General features: G+C 39.0%; 1 protein-coding gene across 2 annotated transcripts in view; it reads right to left on the bottom strand.

Moving 5' to 3' along the window:
- LOC139936043 (rho GTPase-activating protein 6-like) overlaps nucleotides 1–18,877 on the bottom strand; it is a 155,719-nt gene that overhangs the window by 112,662 nt on the left and 24,180 nt on the right. Inside the window, exon 2 of one of the 2 annotated variants that reach the window (XM_071930755.1) lies at nucleotides 4,150–4,268. In XM_071930755.1, coding sequence (XP_071786856.1) covers nucleotides 4,150–4,268 — 119 coding nt within the window. Of the gene's footprint in view, nucleotides 1–4,149; nucleotides 6,026–18,877 lie in introns of those variants that run through there. The other variant, XM_071930754.1, reaches the window with a different exon arrangement.

The following is an 18,877-nucleotide window of genomic DNA, read 5'->3' on the forward strand; positions in this document are numbered from 1 at the left end:
CGGGCGAAATTGGCTGTTTGGAATAACAAAAATCTGTCCACGAACTGGGCTCGACAATGTGAGGAGAGAAAAAAAAAGTGTTGCCAGCCGAGTGGCATGCACAAAAGCTTTAATAAAAGTGAGGCATTTTTAAATGAAACATTTTCAATACATGAAGTTTCGACCTGCAAAATGTTGAAGTTCATTGACTTATTGAACATCCTTTAAATTTGTTTTTCAATCAAATCCGAATGAAGCTTTGTGGATTCGTGGAAAGGTTTTCAATATTGTTCATTCTGGTTTTAAAAAATAACAAGTGTGTGTATTAAAAAATAATCCCCACAGGGCATGGACAATTTCCTTATGTGAATGTACTATTTTATAAACCACTTAAAGTCTTTTATATGTTTGATCTAAACAAAATAATAAAAATATTTGCAACCCGAAATAACAACTCCCCCAAAAGACATTGATCAAAATTCGTACAAATTCTTTGCAGAGTGATTTATATTATTTAAAAGGTCATTTTGAAACAAAGTTCTATGCTAATCTTTGTTTTTCAAAACATCTGACATTTTTAGAATTTCCAATTTTAACCCCACCAACAATGTACCATAAAACAAATAAAACTGCCCACTTTCAAAATAAATGTGCTTTAGATTAGTCCCATCTTATTCAAGTATTTATAATATGGATGCTTTTCCAGGCCTTGAAGGGGCGCAGCAATTTTCTTTTAGACTGTGAGGAAAATGTCAATTTGTATTGGACCTAAATTTGTATATTATGCAGAGGGAACCACATCAAGGAACCATGGCTATTGCTGCGTGCGCCTTGGGTTATTTTGAAACCTGCAATTATATTGTATTTCATCTAAAGTTTCCATGATGTATTTCACCAACACCTCCTTTGAGCTATTTACAATGTGAAAATCATCTATATTCGTCTAACGGCCACAATTGGCGAATGACATGAAGTCCCTCCCTGACTTTCACCGCGTGCAATTTAGGCCAGGTGCAACGTTCCCCCGCAATCCTGCAGTAACAAACCCTTCACTCTTGATCCACAGAACCCCTCCGGGGACTAAAGGCTATTAACGACACCCCATTTTCCTCTTCCACCTTTATCATCAGCATGGGGAGCACTCTCCGCTGTGTTTAGCATCTTAAGTTAAGGGGGGGGGGTGGCTGCGGTGAGAATGCTTCAAAGGTAACTCTGAGAAAGGCGGCTGATATTTTAACCGATTACTTAAAACACTTCAAAAAGAAATTTGGTACTGTGTGTCATGTGATTGTTTTTCTATAAATAGGAAACTTAGATTTTGATCACAAGGTTGTTTGATAATCGCTCTTAAAATTAATGGCAATAAACATTACAGATGTGCAACTGGAAAAACTAACCAGAAAAAGTAATGAAGACGGGTCTGTATACTTTATTTGTTGAAAGGGCAAGGGCACCAAGGCATTTTCCTCCTTGGTAAAGGGCACCCTATCATTGTAAATTTCACTGGAGCATTTCAAGAGCACCAAGAAGGCAATTACCAGAGGGCATGGAGGCAATCACCTTCGTTACCTCTGTGAAGTACAGTGTAAATGGCACCCTGTGAGGAAATTGTAAATTTCTACTGTGGCATTTCAAGGGCACCAAGGCAATGACCAAGAGACACGTAGGCAATCGCCTTTGTTGCCTCTATGAAGCATCAGGCCTTGAGTTGAAGTAAAGTGCCTATTTCTTCTTCACTAAACTTGTGCCAAGTGAAGATGCCACTTCATTATTGATTGTGCAATCAGTAAGGAAACACTTTCAATGAAAAGACCATCAACCCTCCCTTGACTGCTCAATCTCTTATCTCAAACATACCTGACCCATTCCTTTCTAGTCAATTCTTTGTTCAACCAAAAACCATTCCTTTCTTATAACATGACCTCACAATAATACATGTCGTAACCTTGGGCAGTACAAAGAACCCTCAACATTGCCCCAAGCCATGTCCACTACTGGGTACTACTGATGATATAATCTGTGGTATACAATATCTTGTTTGTGTGTATAGTATAAGTCCATTCACTGATCTTCCTGTATTTCAGTACATACAAGGAGGATTATATAATTCAAATGGGGATCAATGCCCCAGTGTCTTTTGTGCTAATCATTTTCGGCGATGATAAAAGGAATTCTGGTGCTGGGGCTTTTATCGACTCATGTTTCTCGTTGTTATTTCATGAGTAAATCGATGCTAAGTTTTCATTCAACTTCATTTAATTGATTTGCAGGTTTCACATTTGATTTGTTGTTTTAGTTTCTATTGTAATATGTACATGGAGTAGAAAACACAAATTGTTAAACTGAAAAAAGGGCACATTTTTTCAGTAACCAGATCTTTATACCATTCAGAATCTTGATGCCATTAGGGGCATTTTATAGCCATAGTGAAAGCCATTATTTTGGACATGGCCATAATTTCGGTTTTCAGGTTTGTGCTACCTCGATTTGTAAAGTCTGACACTGTTTTATATTACCCTGGCAGTTAGTTTTGGCAGTCCTATTGGTTGAAATGTGGTCACATGACTATTTAAAATGGCTGATACGCAGACCTAACACTACACATCAATACATACCATACCAATGTAAAATCTATTTAGCATTTATAAGTGTGCACACAATTTGAGCCTTTACGAAAAGCGACTGTTGGGAATGTATCAGGAATTGAAAATTGAGTCACCAAAACAGAAAAGTTTTATAGAATTTCCTACATTAGAACAGGGCCCATCATCACCCAAACCTTTTATAATTTCCTAAAATACTTGACAACTAATTGTTTTCATCTTATAAATTCTTTTATTATTTAGGCCAGTCCGAGGTCAGCAGTATCAGTGAAAATGGAGGGTCTTGTGACACATTAATTTTGAAAGCATTTTCTGGTGTGCGACTTTCTGTTTTTTTATGAATGAACGTGTACCATGGAGGCTTTTAATTATTTTTTGTTAAATGCCGAATTATTGAAAATAATTAAAATCCTTGATCCATAAATAGAGCTGAAACAAAACATTTTTTTAAGCCTTTCATTGACTATTGATGAATCCTGATTTGCTTCATTTATGAAAAGGATAAGAGCACCAAGGCATTTTCCTCGGTGAAGGGCACCCTAGGAGGAAATTGTTAATTTCTACTGTGAGAGCATTTCAAGGGCACTAAGGCAATGACCAGGGGGCATGAAGGCAATCACCTTAATTGCCTCCATGAAGTAGCAGGCCTGTGAATCTTAACGTAGCGTAATAGACTTGTTTACATCAGCAAGAGTAAAAATAAAAGAAATAACAAAACTGTAGAAAAGTTGGAGACATGCACACAATCACAAGCAAAGACACAACTAAACATCACAGCTTTACCTACAGTCAAAATAATGGTTATTTGTAATCACTATGTTTACTTGCCCACATCCTAAAGTAATTGAACCAGCTTTAGGAAACCACATATAGCTGATCTTAATTTAGCTAAGTGGACCCCTTAGATGGTGCTGGAAGGCCAAACTGTTGTCTTTGGTCTGTTTGTCTTGGTGTAGACCTACTTGTAATTGAAATATTGAGTATTATTGTAGACTTTCAGACATTCTTTAGGCCTATAGACCTTCTTTCTTTTGTGTCACATGAAAACATAAAAGAAAACACAGACAGTGTGTAGGCATGATATTTATTTTGGCAACAGCCTCTTTCAGAATGTTCATCTTAAATCCATTTTTTTCTTTAAGATGTCTTTTGAAGCCTACAGATACTTCTCTGTGAAAATGATATTTGCTATGAACGAACTGTTCATCAATTTTGGTTATTTGACCCTTTAAAAATAGCAGGAAAACGTTACTGAGTACCTGGCATTCATGTATGTTAGGCAGAGGCTTTTGTTATAACCTTTTAATTTTAGGATAGGTTCAAATTTTGCTATTTCTCTGAGGACTAAAAAACACAGTTATTAGTTTTTAAGTTAGACAAAATATCAGAAAACTTTCTGTATCTTGCCACTAATTTTTACAAAAAGGAATATCTCTTTTGAGTAAATTAGATATTATTTTATTTCATAACGAATGAAAAACTGGCGGCAGAATACAGAAACTTTTCAATAGTTTTTTTTTGCACTGAAGAGGTGATTTAGAAGCAAAAAAAAAGAAGTGAAACTTACCTCTGGATTCCAGAGCGTGGTAGTCACAGTTGTAGACTGGGGCTTTGACTTGGTCCTCCAGATCTTCTTTGGCATGAACTTACTACTTGGGGAGGTGCTCTGCCTGCCTTTGTGCATAACTGTGGTAGGGGAAGAAGGTGCAGAAAAAGCGTCAAAACCACCCTCATCGCTACTGGTTTGGTCAGGGCTAGACGGCTGACCAGATAGCGACTCTCCTGACCCACTCATAGATTTGCGATCCTTAGGACTGGTCGGTCCCGAAGACCGGCTACCAGAGAGTACGGTTGACGCTAGCTTTTGGAAATAGTTTATCCTGCGTTTTGTTGCGGGGGACGGGGCCATTTTGGCAGTGGTGTTACTGTTAATAGTGAGCGTGTCGCTACCACTCGGTGGCTGTAAGCCATTTTGGGACTCCCCGCTTCCTTGGGTTTTGTAACCGAAATCGAATGATTTAGCGGTACGGAGAGGGGGTCGCCCAATCAGGTTGTTGTTGTTGATCTTTTCCTGAAGTGCTTGCACGCTACTGGCCGAGGAATCAAAAGTTTCCTGACGCTTCAACTGTCGTGGCTCTGGAAAACGATCCGTCTCATCTTCTCTGTCGAGACTACGAGACTCGCGAAGGAACTTGTGAGGGCCGGTCGGAGAGCTGTCACCAGCCAAACTAACGACTGATTTAGGTTTGGGTCTCCGTAGAAGTTTACTTGTGCTGGAGCTGGTGCAAACCGTATACCCAATGCTTTTAGATCCAGGACCGATCAGATCAAATTTAAAGACCTGTTCTCCTTTTGGGCTCATATCGGGCGAGTCATACAAACTTGAGCATTGTGAATCGGATGACCTGCTAACTAAGGAACCACTTTTCTTCGGCATGTTTGGTAGACTGCTTCCAATTTCGCCCATATAAAAGGGGAGACCGGTCTCCGCTGCAGCCGCTGCTTTAGGCGACAAAGGACGACGATCCCTCCCGCTGTCGACCCGAGATAGAGAGCCTGTGAGAAGTACGTCCCCACTTTTACGTTCAGTTATGCTCATGGTACAGTGTTGAGGCAAAACAAAAAAATCAAAAAAATCAATCACAATCACGTCCGCGTTTCATCAGCCCAGTGAATAATATGCATACAAAACAAAATTGTTGCCTACGGTGACAAACAAGAGCCGAGACTTCACCTTGGAAGGGATGATCGTTCCCTCCGCTAGCCCTTGATGTTTTTATAAATTGCTATCGTTGTCTGATGTTGATTGTTCATTTTCGGAGCTGCTCACTTTGCCAATGGCTTGCTCCTCCAGCAAAAAAAAACCACCGAGGTTAACTTCTTGAGATTAACTTCTCACGAGTCTATTCACAGAAAATAAATAATCACTTCCCAGCGAATGGGATATAGTGTTGTTGATATTCGTACTGGGTGAAACTGTGGTCCAACTACAATGCAAGATAATCCCCCACAAACCTACTTGACTTCAAAGTGCCTGAAGACACAAAACACCTCACAGAATAAAAAATCCACACTGTTATAAAAGCTGCCGCTAATACAACTTAAACGTGAAAAACCAACACTTGCTTTCAGAAGGTATAAAATCCATTTCGGTAACATGCAAGGACAGTAGCAGGCGGAGATCCGTGTGTTCAGAATGGCTTGGATACAAAACACTAAACAGACAGAAATCGACAGCAAACCCGAACAGCAGAATCGGTGAATTCACAAACAGTGATGTGGTCGAGTAGAACGCACGTCGGTCGAGAACACAAGTTGACTAAACTCCAGTTTGCAAAAAATATCTCAGCAAAGAATCCAGTTGTTGAGATGGCGAGTAGCTCTTCAGACGGACAACATTATTGTACTTGCTCGAAGACAGTTGTCAATTCAAGTAATGTCACTCCAACGTTTACAATCTGAATGAAGTTTTTGTACCGCAGCATGCAGCAGACGACAACCACATGGATTTATACTATTTTTTTACTCTTTAACTTTCTTTTCCGCGATTGGGCTTACACCATTTTTATATAGGGGGGAACAACTAATAAAATATTTTACAAGAATACCAATGGTTACAAAAGATCATCATATATAAATAAATAAATCCAAATTTGGGTTGAAAACATAAGAGATATCTACAAAGCATTGTTTTTTAAATTAATATCTTACAATGACTTTATACTTGAGTTCGAAATAATGAAGTACCCTATTTGTACAATAAAAGCTTCCATTAGCAAAACCACACGTATGAGGGCGTACTCCGGCGAATGAACGGTCTCGAAATAATTATTTTCCGCAAAAATTGTTTTTTAACAGTTTGACACATCCACAAGAGGGCGCAAACACCTTCTACAAAGACGCGTTTCAAACATAGAGCTATAATTTTGAAGGTTTCAAAGCTAAGTTGGTGTTCCAGGAAAGGGCACAAAAAACGGAACAGAAACTAGTGTTACGTGGGGTGGATTTTACAAAGAGTTAGGACTAGTCTTATCTCGAGTTAGGACCAGTTACTCGTCCTAACTTAGGACTATCCATGCAATTTGTATATCTCCTAGGACTAGTCCTAAGTAAGGACTGGTCCTAACTCTTTGTGAAATCGACCCCTTCCTTTAAGGAGGCACAAGGGGTGCACAATACTATTTTCTAATCTGGCTATCAATAAAACAAAAATGCAAGTGTACTAACTAGCATAAATTGTCTGAGTGAACGGAGAAGTAATTAATTTCAAATTTCAACAACCAAATTCCCAAGAATGTGTGTGTGTGTTGGGGGGGGGGGGGCAGCTTGGCACAGGGGGGGGGGGCACCTTGTTTTATAGGCCGCCCCTCTGCATTGGTCGCGCTGTTTTGACCGAATTTGATTCTAAGTGTTTCGCTGATAAAATTATACAAAGGCTAACTTTACTGTACTTCGTGTAAGTCTCCTATTTCGTATAAAGTCACCACAATTTTATTTATTTATTTATTTATTTTTTGCTATGAGTTGCAGTTCCTCCAAGCACAGCTATCCTTTGTCATGTTTTGCCTTGTACAAGTGCACGAACGCAAATTTTTTAGTATAATAGTTGTTACTCTTTTCGCAATTGGTCTTAAAAAGAAGAGGGTTATTTCGTCATTACCATAGTTATCCCGTAGTGGTCAGCATTAGACAATCAGTTAGGTCTACAGCATGCATTGCCACGTCCTGACTCAGGGCCCAATTTCAGAGAGCTGCTTATCACCAAAACAAGTGCTAACCATTAAATTTCTTCTTTGATAAACACAGGGTTATAAACCAAAATTTCCACGTGATTTTCAGGATAAGCAAACAACAGCTGAATACCAGTAATAAGCAATACACAACAAATGGAAATTTTGGTTGGTAACCCTGTTTTTGCCAAGGAAGACATTTCATGGTAAGCAAATTTTCGTGCTTAGCAGCTCTATAAAATTGGGCCCAGCCCACCAAACTTGGAAGAGACCGGTGGGTGGGGCCGATCACGAATGGAAACTTAACGCATGCTATTCACTCAGTAGTGCCGACGCCGCAAGATGGCGCTCTTTACGAGGAGTGTCCAGAGCTGTGTGTTGCAATACACACCGACGGATACACCAGGTTATTACAAGTGTTGCTGACATCCATTGATTAATGGAGGGGGAAACGTACAAAATAATGATACTTGCTTGTAAAACTGAAAGTGAAATCAACTGGATCACAGTGATGATCGAGGCATAGGATGTAAGGCCTTTTTACCTGAGGCAACATAAACAAACTTGCCATTTACAACATCATTTCAGAAAAAAATGGGAGATCGAAATCAAATCTCAAATATAATAGTCAGCATTAGCAACAAAGGGCCCGATTAAAGTAAACACTATAAACACAAAAATAAACAAAAATAATAATATTCTTTATCCCAAATGCAAACTTAAAATCTCTAATACTATTAATGGAATATTAGTGGATGAATGTTTGTTGGTTTGATTGTGTTTTTTTTTAAACTAAAGGATGCGGATGAATTGCCTTTTTCACAATTTTTTTTTTGTATAGTATTAAAAGCAAACAAAAAATTCGGCCGGAAAATGAAACTTCTTAAGTTGGCTTTTATTTACCGATGTCAAGAGACGCAATAATTTATGATTCAGCTTGTACGTCTTCCATTGCCTGCCGTGTGGTGCGGTTCAAGGACGGCCAAAAGGCTGGACCAAAAACGAGAGAAGTCCCCATAGATCAGATGACACTTCGGGAAGAAGTCCCAGGAGAAATCAACATGGGAAACAAAATTAGCAGAATGAGAGATGCCACACTTCTCGATGGACCCGTTTTACACGCTACTAGGATCTCTATTGCAAACACGAAGTGACAAAATCCAGGGACGGGGGAAAAACCGGGCGGACCTGTCTTCTTTATACAGTGCATCGATTGTCAGCGTAAAGGGGACTGGACACGTTTGGTAATCATTATTTTGTTAAAAACCCAGTATTCTCACTTGGTGTATCCCAACATTATGTATACAATAACAAACCTGTGAAATTTTGGGCTCAAAATTTGTTCAATGAATTTGCAAGAGAATAATGAAAGAAAAACACCCTTGTTGCTTTACGTTGTGTGCTTTCACGAGCATAATAAAAGGCTTCAGCTGAAGTATTTTATTATTTAAGTGAGAAATTACCTCTTTCAAAAAAAAAATTAAAAATACGTTACTTCACAGCGAGCCGTTTCTCACAACCAACAGCTCTCAATTGCTCATTACCAATTAAGTTTTATGCTAACAATTATTTTGAGTAAGTACCAATAGTGTCCAGTTCCTTCAAATTTGCATAATGCAAGACATCGAACGGCAACTGGGCTTACTGACCTTTTGACTCGGTGTTTTCCCGTTTTATAACTTTTTAGAAAAAAATGCTGGTGCCTTGGACTGTACCGTATTGACTATAAAAACTATAACTGGCAGGTATAGGGAAACAGACTAAAGACGGTTGTTCGTCTAGTAAATGAGCCCTTTTCGAAACCAATGCTTTTGGCTTTAATGCTCCAGTTTCGCATCCGTCAGTTATTTTGAAAACGTGCACTTTATGTACGTGACTTCAAAATAGGCGGACGGAGCCTATACCACAGTCGAATCTCGGTACAAGTCGTGGTTTCGAAAATGCTAAGTGTGACATAGCTTTATAGATATGGCTGAGAGTTGGCAATCCGTTCTAGTCACCAATTGAAGCCCGAGCCGTAGCCATTACCTCGCAACAACTAATGATAAAGCTTATACAGTGTGTTGCCGTATGTAATATCAAAGTCTTATAATATAAGCGCACGTATCTACCAAACAAGGTACTCAATGCGGTGAGTATATCGGACTTTCAGAAAGATGGGTAATATTGCAGTGTCGAATTCTGAGACCCAATTATTGAGCACCTTTTAAGGGTTTATAAGGTGCTACGGCGCATACATCAGCCACAGCCAGGAACACCGGGGCGAACCCCTTATCTTTTTGATAAGTGCACTGGGTTCTTTTACATGCGTTACACACGACATGGGACCAACGGGTTTACGTCCCATCCGAAGGACGAAGCAATGGCTAAGTGTATTGCCTAAGGACACACGTGTCACGGCTTGGGATTCGAACCCACACTCTGCTGATCAATTACTCTTTAATTAATTGCTACCCTCAAATCTACGACATCATAATAAGAGCCACAGAGCCATTGTAACTTAAGGGATGAAAACATAAAATCTTACATTATTGAAGCTGCACCAAACAATCCATAGCAATTTAAAAAAAACGTATTAGCTTATTCATCTCTGTTATTTTCACAACTCTCGATTTAATTTTGTAAAAAAAATGTTGTACAATTATGTCGTGATCAGTTAAGTATCTTGCCTGCAAGGAATTGCCCTGCAACATAATAATTGTGTGATCAGTTTGTTTACACCGTGGTCTATAATTATGTTTACCACAAGTTGTTTGCTCAAAAAAGGAATAGACCTGACACATTAACACTTGAAGTGTAAAATTATAATGATGCAGAGGTAAGTCTCTTATTAAGCCGGTTCCTGCGTAAAAGGATATACAATTCACACCGTAAGGGCAGACTATCTCAAGAGCGAATGTGTTAGAGCAAGGTATTAGCAATGGGGTGTCAGGGTGTCAGACACAACGTCTCGAGAACATCTCATTTGCTCTTTGCCTGGCTGGTAAGACCAAGGTTAAAACAACTGCTCGTTTAAAATTACCTTAAAGACACTGGACACTATTGGTAATTGTCAAAGACCAGTCTTCTCACTTATTGCTTTATCTCAACATATGCATAAAATATTAAACCTGTGAAAAGTTGAGCTCAATCGGTCATCGAAAGTGCGAGATAATAACGAAAGAAAAAACACCCTTGTCACACGAAGTTGTGTGCTTTCAGATGCTTTATTTCAAGACCTCAATTTCTAAATCTGAGGTCTCGAAATCAAATTCGTGGAAAGTACTTCTTTCTCGAAAACTCTGGCACTTCAGAGGGAGCCGTTTCTCACAATGTTTTATACTACCAACCTCTCCTCATTACTCGTTACCAAGTAAGGTTTTATGCTAATAATTATTTTGAGTAATTACCAATAGTGTCCACTGCGTTAAACTACTTTTCAAAAATGTTTTGAAAGTTTACAGTTGACTTTGCACATAACAGTCCTAAACCTATACAGAGGAAGACTGTTGGGTAAATGGATGCATCAATCGTGCGGTATTCACAAACTCTATTGTTTTACTTTACAATAAAGAGATATAGATAGAGGGCGTGCTCTATACATTAAGTACTGCCCTATTTGATTTTGGAGATCTTTAATACAAGCACAAACAATTTTATACAGGTGGAATGGATAAACAAGACTTAACAGACAGACAATCAAGCATCTTCAAACACAGACTGAGGTTAGCCTCTTGAAACATACGGAGGAATTACAATAAATATGTGAAAACGCGGACACCCAGAAAGATTCAAAACATTGAACTTTAATCTTCTAGATTCAAGCACACTGCAAGCAGCCTAAAGCACGCATCAACAAAACGCTGCACACAGTCAACAACACAACTTCAAAAGGTGCATTGCAGGTAAACAAACCAACTTTAAGCACACCGGCAAGTAATCACATTTTAATGGAAAAAAAACAAGCAACAAACAAAACTATTGCCAGGCTTGATACTTCACGGAGGCAACAAAGGCGATTGCTTCCATGCCCCCGGATCATTGCATTTGTGCCCCTGAAACGCTCCAGGTGAAATTTACAATTTCCTCATAGGGTGCCCTTGACCAAGGAAATAATGCCTTGGTGCCCTTGCCTTTCAAAAACAAAGCATACAGGCACGAGATTCCAGGCAAGCAACCCAGCTTCGAGCACAAATAGTAATCAAAGCTTAAACATAAAACCTCACTTGGAATGAGTTATGGGGAGAGGTTGATAGTATAAAACATTGTGAGAAACGGCTAAATCTGAAGTGAAGTATAGTTTTCGAGAAAGAAGTAATTTTCCACGAATTTGATTTCGAGACCTAAACTTTAGAATTTGAGGTCTCGAAATCAAGCATATGAAAGCACACAACTTCGTGTGACAATGGTGTTTTTTCTTTCATTATTATCTCGCAACTTTGATGACCGATTGAGCTCAAATTTTCACAGGTTTGTTATTTTATGCATTATGTTGATATACACCAAGTGAGAAGACTGTTTTTTTTTACAATTACCAATAGTGTCCACTATCTTTAAGTACACACAAGCAAACAAATAATCAAATTTCAAACGGAAAAGGTATAAGCAACCAAACTTCCATGCAGGCAATTAGAAACCAAATTTCAAGCACAAAAGGCCAAACATTGTTCAAGCACACAGACAACAAATAAAACCATTGTGAATCACCACACACCAATATGGACCTTTGCTATTGGACAAAATCTTCATTCGTTTCGGACACGTCTAGCTTATGAAGAACACAAAAAGCGACAAAATAAAAACAACAACAACAACAACAACATCAGCAACAATAAACAAAAACAATAGCAGCAATGACGATGACGACAATAACAACAGCAGCAACAACAACAGCAGCAACAAAAGCAGCAACAGAACCAACAAAACCAGCAACAGCAGCAACGACAGCAGCAGCAGCAGCAACAACAACAACGCTAACGACAACAACAGCAACTTGTATTGCTATAAATAAATCCTTCCCAAACGCAATGCCAACAAACATCAAGCACAGTGGACAAAAAATAAGCTCGACAAAACATACGCAAGACGAGATGTTGTGATTATGATTCTAGTTTTGCAATAAATTGACAATGTTTTTTTGAAACTAGGATTTTTAAAACGAGTTGTGACAAACTGAGTGCAGAGCAGTACTCGAGTATACGAGTACCAAATACAAACACTGAGTGCAAGTAGACCTATAACAACACTGGCTAAAAAAAAAAACCACATGTTTTCAGATGAAAACAAAAGTTCAAGAATCAGTTCAATTTGACCAATCAAGTCAAAGCACATGAGTCATTGTTCTATACTTAAAGGTGTTCAGAAAGTTTTTGTCCGCTAGTGTCCAAAACGGCAACAGCAACAGCAACATCAACAGCAAAAGCAAAGGTAACAACAACAACAACAACAACAACAATGATAATCAACAATCAACAACAACACTCAACAATCAACAACCAACAGCACCAACAGCAGCGAAAACAATGATGACGACATTTACAACAACAGAAACGACAACAATGACGACATTAACAACAACAACGACGAAGATGACAACAACAACAAACAACAAAAAACAACAACAAGTTTCTCCACCTGTATACTGGCGGAGAAACTTTGCGGAACACCACCAGTTGAAGATTCTTATCAACATACACAGTGTAAAGATGAATAATTAAAGCTACAATAGAAATGAACTAAACCAACCATCACATATCTGGAGCAGCATCATCTAGACATCCGATGCAGCGAGGCTTAGCCCAGTCCCCGCATCCGACTCAAGGTCCAAGGAGTAAAACAATTTATGGATGTTTATCTTCCAAAACAGCTACCACACGGACGACAGTATCGTTCACATCTCCCAAATCAATGGGCCATAATTCGCTGCTCCGACTTCGGTAGGGTACCTCCTGCCATATGGCAGGACCCCACAACCCCGGAGTCGACTACTACTATACAACACAGGCCCAGAAATCCTGTTTTTCCCAACTCCGAGAGCAGCTTGTTGACTGTGCCCTGTGTGTAGCCAAGGCAAATCTATATATCTCCTCAAATGTTATTTTGCAAACACGTGTACGTCATACGCCGGGGCTTTGGATGTTTTCAAGCCAACGTGTACTTTGCATCCGATTTGCCGGCCCGAAAAACTGGCCAATTACACGGATGTGTACAAGCAAACGATCAATAGGAGTGGATTCACTACATAATGACGACACAAACACAAATCTTCTTGTTTGCATTGATAAAACTACCAAACAATTTTTCCCACAGCGGTTCATCAACTACACGTTGGTTAACGAGAGTTTCAAATTAAAGAAGCTTGACATGAGGTCGAGTTGGCGCCTGACTATTACCATGAGGCAGTTTGATTTTTTTTCCCCTGCGTCGGGTTAAATTGCAGGGACTTGACGTCACGCGGATTCCGCATTAATTAGTATTCCCAACACCTCCTCCTCCTCCCCATAAAGGTCGGATCGCAAGACCCGTACGTAGGTATACGAAACAGAGCGATCCTCCTTAAAGGCATGGACACTACTGGTAAATATTCAAAATAATTCTTATAGCATAAATACTAACTGGGTTACAAACAATTGAGGAGAGCTGTTCGTAGTATAAATATGTGAGAAATGGCTCCCTCAGAAGTAGCATAAGTTTTTTTATTCTAAAAAGAAGTAATTTCTCACTCAAATAATAAAAGACTTTAGGCCTGATGCATCTGAAAGCACACAAAGAAACGCAACAAGGGTTTTTTCTCTTGCATTTTTCTCTTGCAACTTCGATGACCAATTGAACCCACATTTTTACAGGTTTGTTATTTTATGCATGATGTTGGGAGACACCAAGTGAGAATACTGGTCTTTGACAATATTACCAAAACGCGACCATAGTGCCTTTAAACCGAAGAGACGAATCGTGTTTACATCGGGCCCAGGCGCGCGCAAGGTGCGGGGATTTTCAGCACAGCTCCTTCCGGGTGGCTAAACATAGAGTGGTGATTACTGCAGCTATCTGGGCCGGGCCCCCAAGCTTTCAAGCCGGGTTAGAAGGCTTCCAAAGAGTGCGTCTATCGTGTGCGCAAATCGCACCTTATTTTGGTTACAGGGGAAAGGCCCGTGCTATTGTGTCGCACACTTTGGGGAATATCTAAATCAGCCAACCTGCTTCGGTTTAGATTGTTCGGGATTAGTTACCATTTTGTATTTTTAAACTCCCAATAGATTTTATTATTTTATTATTGTAGAGCACGACGTCAGTTTACGTGCGCCAAACATTTTTTTTTTTCATCATAGGCCTGCACTGTGGAAACTTGATTATGGGTTGTTTGGTTAAAGTAAAAATAAAAAAAATAAAAACAAACTGAAATGAGTTACAGATGATCAACATGAGCTTATGTCATTACCTTTAAGTTATAGGCTAATAACAACTTGGTGTCATATAAACATGAACGAAAACCTTTCGTCATGTTATTAGAAAAGATTAATTTCCTTTAGTACGGTTTCTGAGTCGGTTGACCTCAATCATTTTGTCTAGCTATATCTTGGACAGGTTCCCTGCTGGTTCGCGCAGTTAAAACAACAAGCTAGTTCTAATTCTCCTTTCTCAAGGGGGATCAGACTATTTTTGTCATCCTAGATATGGCTACGTTTAGTTAGACGATGGCTGCACCAGGACAACATTATTTGTATATTTTTTTTATAACAGTTTGAAATGACTTAAGCAACCTTAAGGCGTAGCCCATTGCAAGCCTAAGCCGTACTTTAGCAAACGCAATCATTTTGTTTACAAACATTGACGAGCGCCCTCGGGTAACACAACGTAAGCCCTTTCGAAACCACAGATTGCGATCTGGCTTTGGCTTAAAGGCAGTGGACACTATTGGTAATTACTCAAAATAATTATTTTGCATAAAATCTTACTTGGTAACGAGCAATAGGGAGAGGTTGACAGTATAAATATTGTGAGAAACGGATCCCTCTGAAGTAACGTAGTTTTCGAGAACTTAGAAGTAATTTTCCACGAATTTGATTTCGAGACCTCATAGTTAGATTTTGAGGACCCAAATTCAAGCATCTGGAAGTACACAACTTCGTGTGACAAGGGTGTTTTTTCTTTCATTATATTATCTCGCAACTTCGACGACCAAGTGAGCTCAAATTTTCACAGGTTTGTTATTTTATGCATATGTTGAGATACACCAAGTGAGAAGACTGGTCTTTGACAATTACCAATATAGTGCTAGTGTCCAGTGTCTTTAAAGCATTAAAGAAAATAAATTTAAGTTTCATTTTCAACATTCAGTCAGACACAGGCACGAAATAGAGACTTCCTGATAGCAATTATTTTGAGGTGCAGTAGATACCGTTTTGGTTTCCGTGCGTTGTTGTTTTGTTGGCCCATCCTTATGCAGGCATTTGCTATGCATGTTATTCAGGGGACACGACTTTAAGATGGTACATGCATGCCTGCATCACGAACAGAGGTAAATAGTCCGACTATATAGAGTTGGTCTTCAGGCGAACGCAAATAGCGGCGATTAAATCGCTATCTAGGCGAAATCATCGTGGGTGTCTATAAACGGAAACACCCTAAAATAGACTTGGTTCGGTAATCGATCCTAAGCTATCGGTATTAAGCCTGACTTGCTCCAGCCGATATGTACGTCTAAAAACTATCACACTCACAAACTTATAGCGTCATGTATTGTTGTCTTCCGCGTATCATATGAACTTGTTGTTTTCTGCAGCTTTTTATACCCGCAGGGCGAATATATAGAAAATGAAAGAGAGACGCTTTGTTTGGGGTTAATGAATACAACAAATAGGACCTACTATATATACAGGAATGTTTGATATTTCTAATCAATAAAGAGAGATGATACACCATTATTTTGGGAAAACATATTTTGTATCATTGTTTACATATTTTCTATGTGACAGTGAGCCAAGAATAGCAAAATTTCACACAAATAGATTGCTCAAACTTGATGTTAAACAACAAATATTGACATGCTCTGTCTCTCGGAGATAAAAATAACTCCAATGTGTAAAATGCTTTTGATAATCAGGGGGTTATTTGGGTTTGTTTACATGTGAGTAAACATACAAATACAAATAAGTATAGACTGCTATAATTAAAGACTGCTATATTTCCCTTCTATAGTTACTGTGATATTTGATACAGAGTACCAGAGGTGTTTATAAAGTTTGATAATCAGGGGTTATTTGGGTTTGCTTACATGGGAGTAAACAATATACAAAGTCAACACACTTTCATGATGTCGACATAAGATGAAATATATTGGGAAAACGACATCTTACACGGATGTCGCCAATACGAGATAAATCATGTCACGATGTTTGATTTGTTTGTTTGTTTATTTTATTTTTTATTTATTTTTTTTTTTTTAAATAGATGATGTGACCTGTGACATCACATAATTAGAAAAGAGCCACAGAGCCTGGACTTCCTGCACTGTCTAATTCTTATCAACTTTTGATTTGATGAAAGTGGGCACATCTCAAAACTTGTCCAGCTTTTACTTTCATAAGTCTTGGATTTATGTGAAAATTATGACAAAAAATGTCTACTTTCCTATATGACCTGTGCAGTGTTGTGCCTGCCAGAATACTCAAAGAATGTACAAGGTCACACTTATTGTAAACAAAGTTTGCATGGTGTATAGTAGTAATGAATAATGTAATATAATACAAATTAAGGTAACATCCAGAGTAGGCGTATGACCTTTCTGTAGTGCAGTACCCAGACTGCTATAGGTTCAAAAATATATAAACTGCATGATGTCATCATCTTTCCACGTTTACGATGACATCATCCTGCAGTAAATTTCTCTCAGGATCTCAACAAGTTGGATGGCACTTCCAGAGCTCCGTACAAAACCGCTGGTATTGTGATACCATTCTCCCTTGACATCACAAACACATCCCATGAATAAATCAAGCCTCGCAAGAGATTAACCTTTGCAAATACAATTCAGTAAACGATGTTACCACAACTCCATCCGGAGTACAAATTAAAAAAAATGGTTTGGCCAAATATCTTCGTAACGGGATGATCTCTTAACCACAGCAATGTCTGGCCCGTTGAAATCGAAGGTACATCTCCCGTGGTGTTCATGGCATTGAAGAAGTGTTTGCTAAATCACCACATGTCATTACACTCTATATGAAATAGCAGTGCACTTTGCCAAATCACTTTATAAAAAAATATAAAGTTTACTCACAAATATTTGCCAAAGTTCACTGGTATCGGGAGCATGGTAGAGACACAGACGTCTTTACCAAGCAGCCTTTCATATAATCAACACCGCTCACTATCAACCCATAATCCCGGTCGTTTAATGTCAACCAATCTAATTAACACTAATTGACGGATTTGTTTCCGATGGAATTAAAGTTTAATCAAACTAGATGCCCATTGAGAGAGAGTGCATAAACACTATATCCTTTCACAGCTTCTTGCAAATGCCGTCTACTTCGTTCGTCAGCACAAGGCACCTGACTTATTACGTCAGCCAGCATCGGTACGTTACGTCACGACGCACAAACAGCTCCCTAATTAAGCGGTTATTTTCCCCGCTCGATCGTCACGTCACCGCCGGGCAGTCTGCGGCGGGTATCCTCACTTTATAGGACGGGTACCCCTCGATAAAATAACAATCGCAGGAACACACACAAAAAATCAGTGCGTGTGACTATAGGCCTAGACCGTTCCAACAACAGTTCTCTTTCCGTTTATTTTTGCGATCATCATCATCAATAAGGCTGTGTCTATCTGCAATGTAAGACGTAGCCCTTCTCATGTAAATGCCATTCATTTTATAGTAGTTCTGGTTCATGTTGTTCCTGCATATACGTAACCCTGGTGTCATCTCTCCATCTTCTTCTCTGTCTTTCTCTCTTCCTTTTCAATGTCCTTGAATGTAAATCCATTCCTGCTGTCCATCATTTTCTTCGGGCAGTGTGTCATACAGCCCATCTCTATTTAGCTTGTTTTAGTGTCCTTATGATGTCTCTTTAACTCCAGTTTTCTTTCGTATTTCTGTGCATTTAATCTCGTCTCTGCTGTGATAATGTTAACTTATTCGGAGCGTTCAGTAAGTGTTAAAACCACGTTTCTTTATTTGAAAGCTGGTACCCTATGGATCCTCCAAGCCACTTTGGCCCAACTTGGGACAGAGTAAATGGCATTAATAGTTCAATGCCCCCCAGTCACTACAATCTTCTTCTAGTTTGCGTTAATCGTATAAAAGAGATTGACATTGTTAGATTTCAAAAGGGCAAGGACGAATGCCGCTCACGATTCTCAGCTTCAATTTGCTCCCCAATGAAAGTATGTTGTTATTGATCTAGTACCTGTACTTCGCTATGGATTGGGAGTGAAACGGAACTTTAATGCCGTTTTTTGTCCAGCAGAGAGACGCTGATGTTTCTCCCGGATCTAATTATACAATCCGAGAGAAATTGCCTCTTTCTAAAAACTACATCACATCAGAGGGAGACATTAATTCTCACAATGTGTTATATACTT

The sequence above is a fragment of the Asterias amurensis genome, chromosome 4 (genome assembly GCF_032118995.1).
Source record: "Asterias amurensis chromosome 4, ASM3211899v1".
NCBI lineage: Eukaryota > Metazoa > Echinodermata > Asteroidea > Forcipulatida > Asteriidae > Asterias > Asterias amurensis.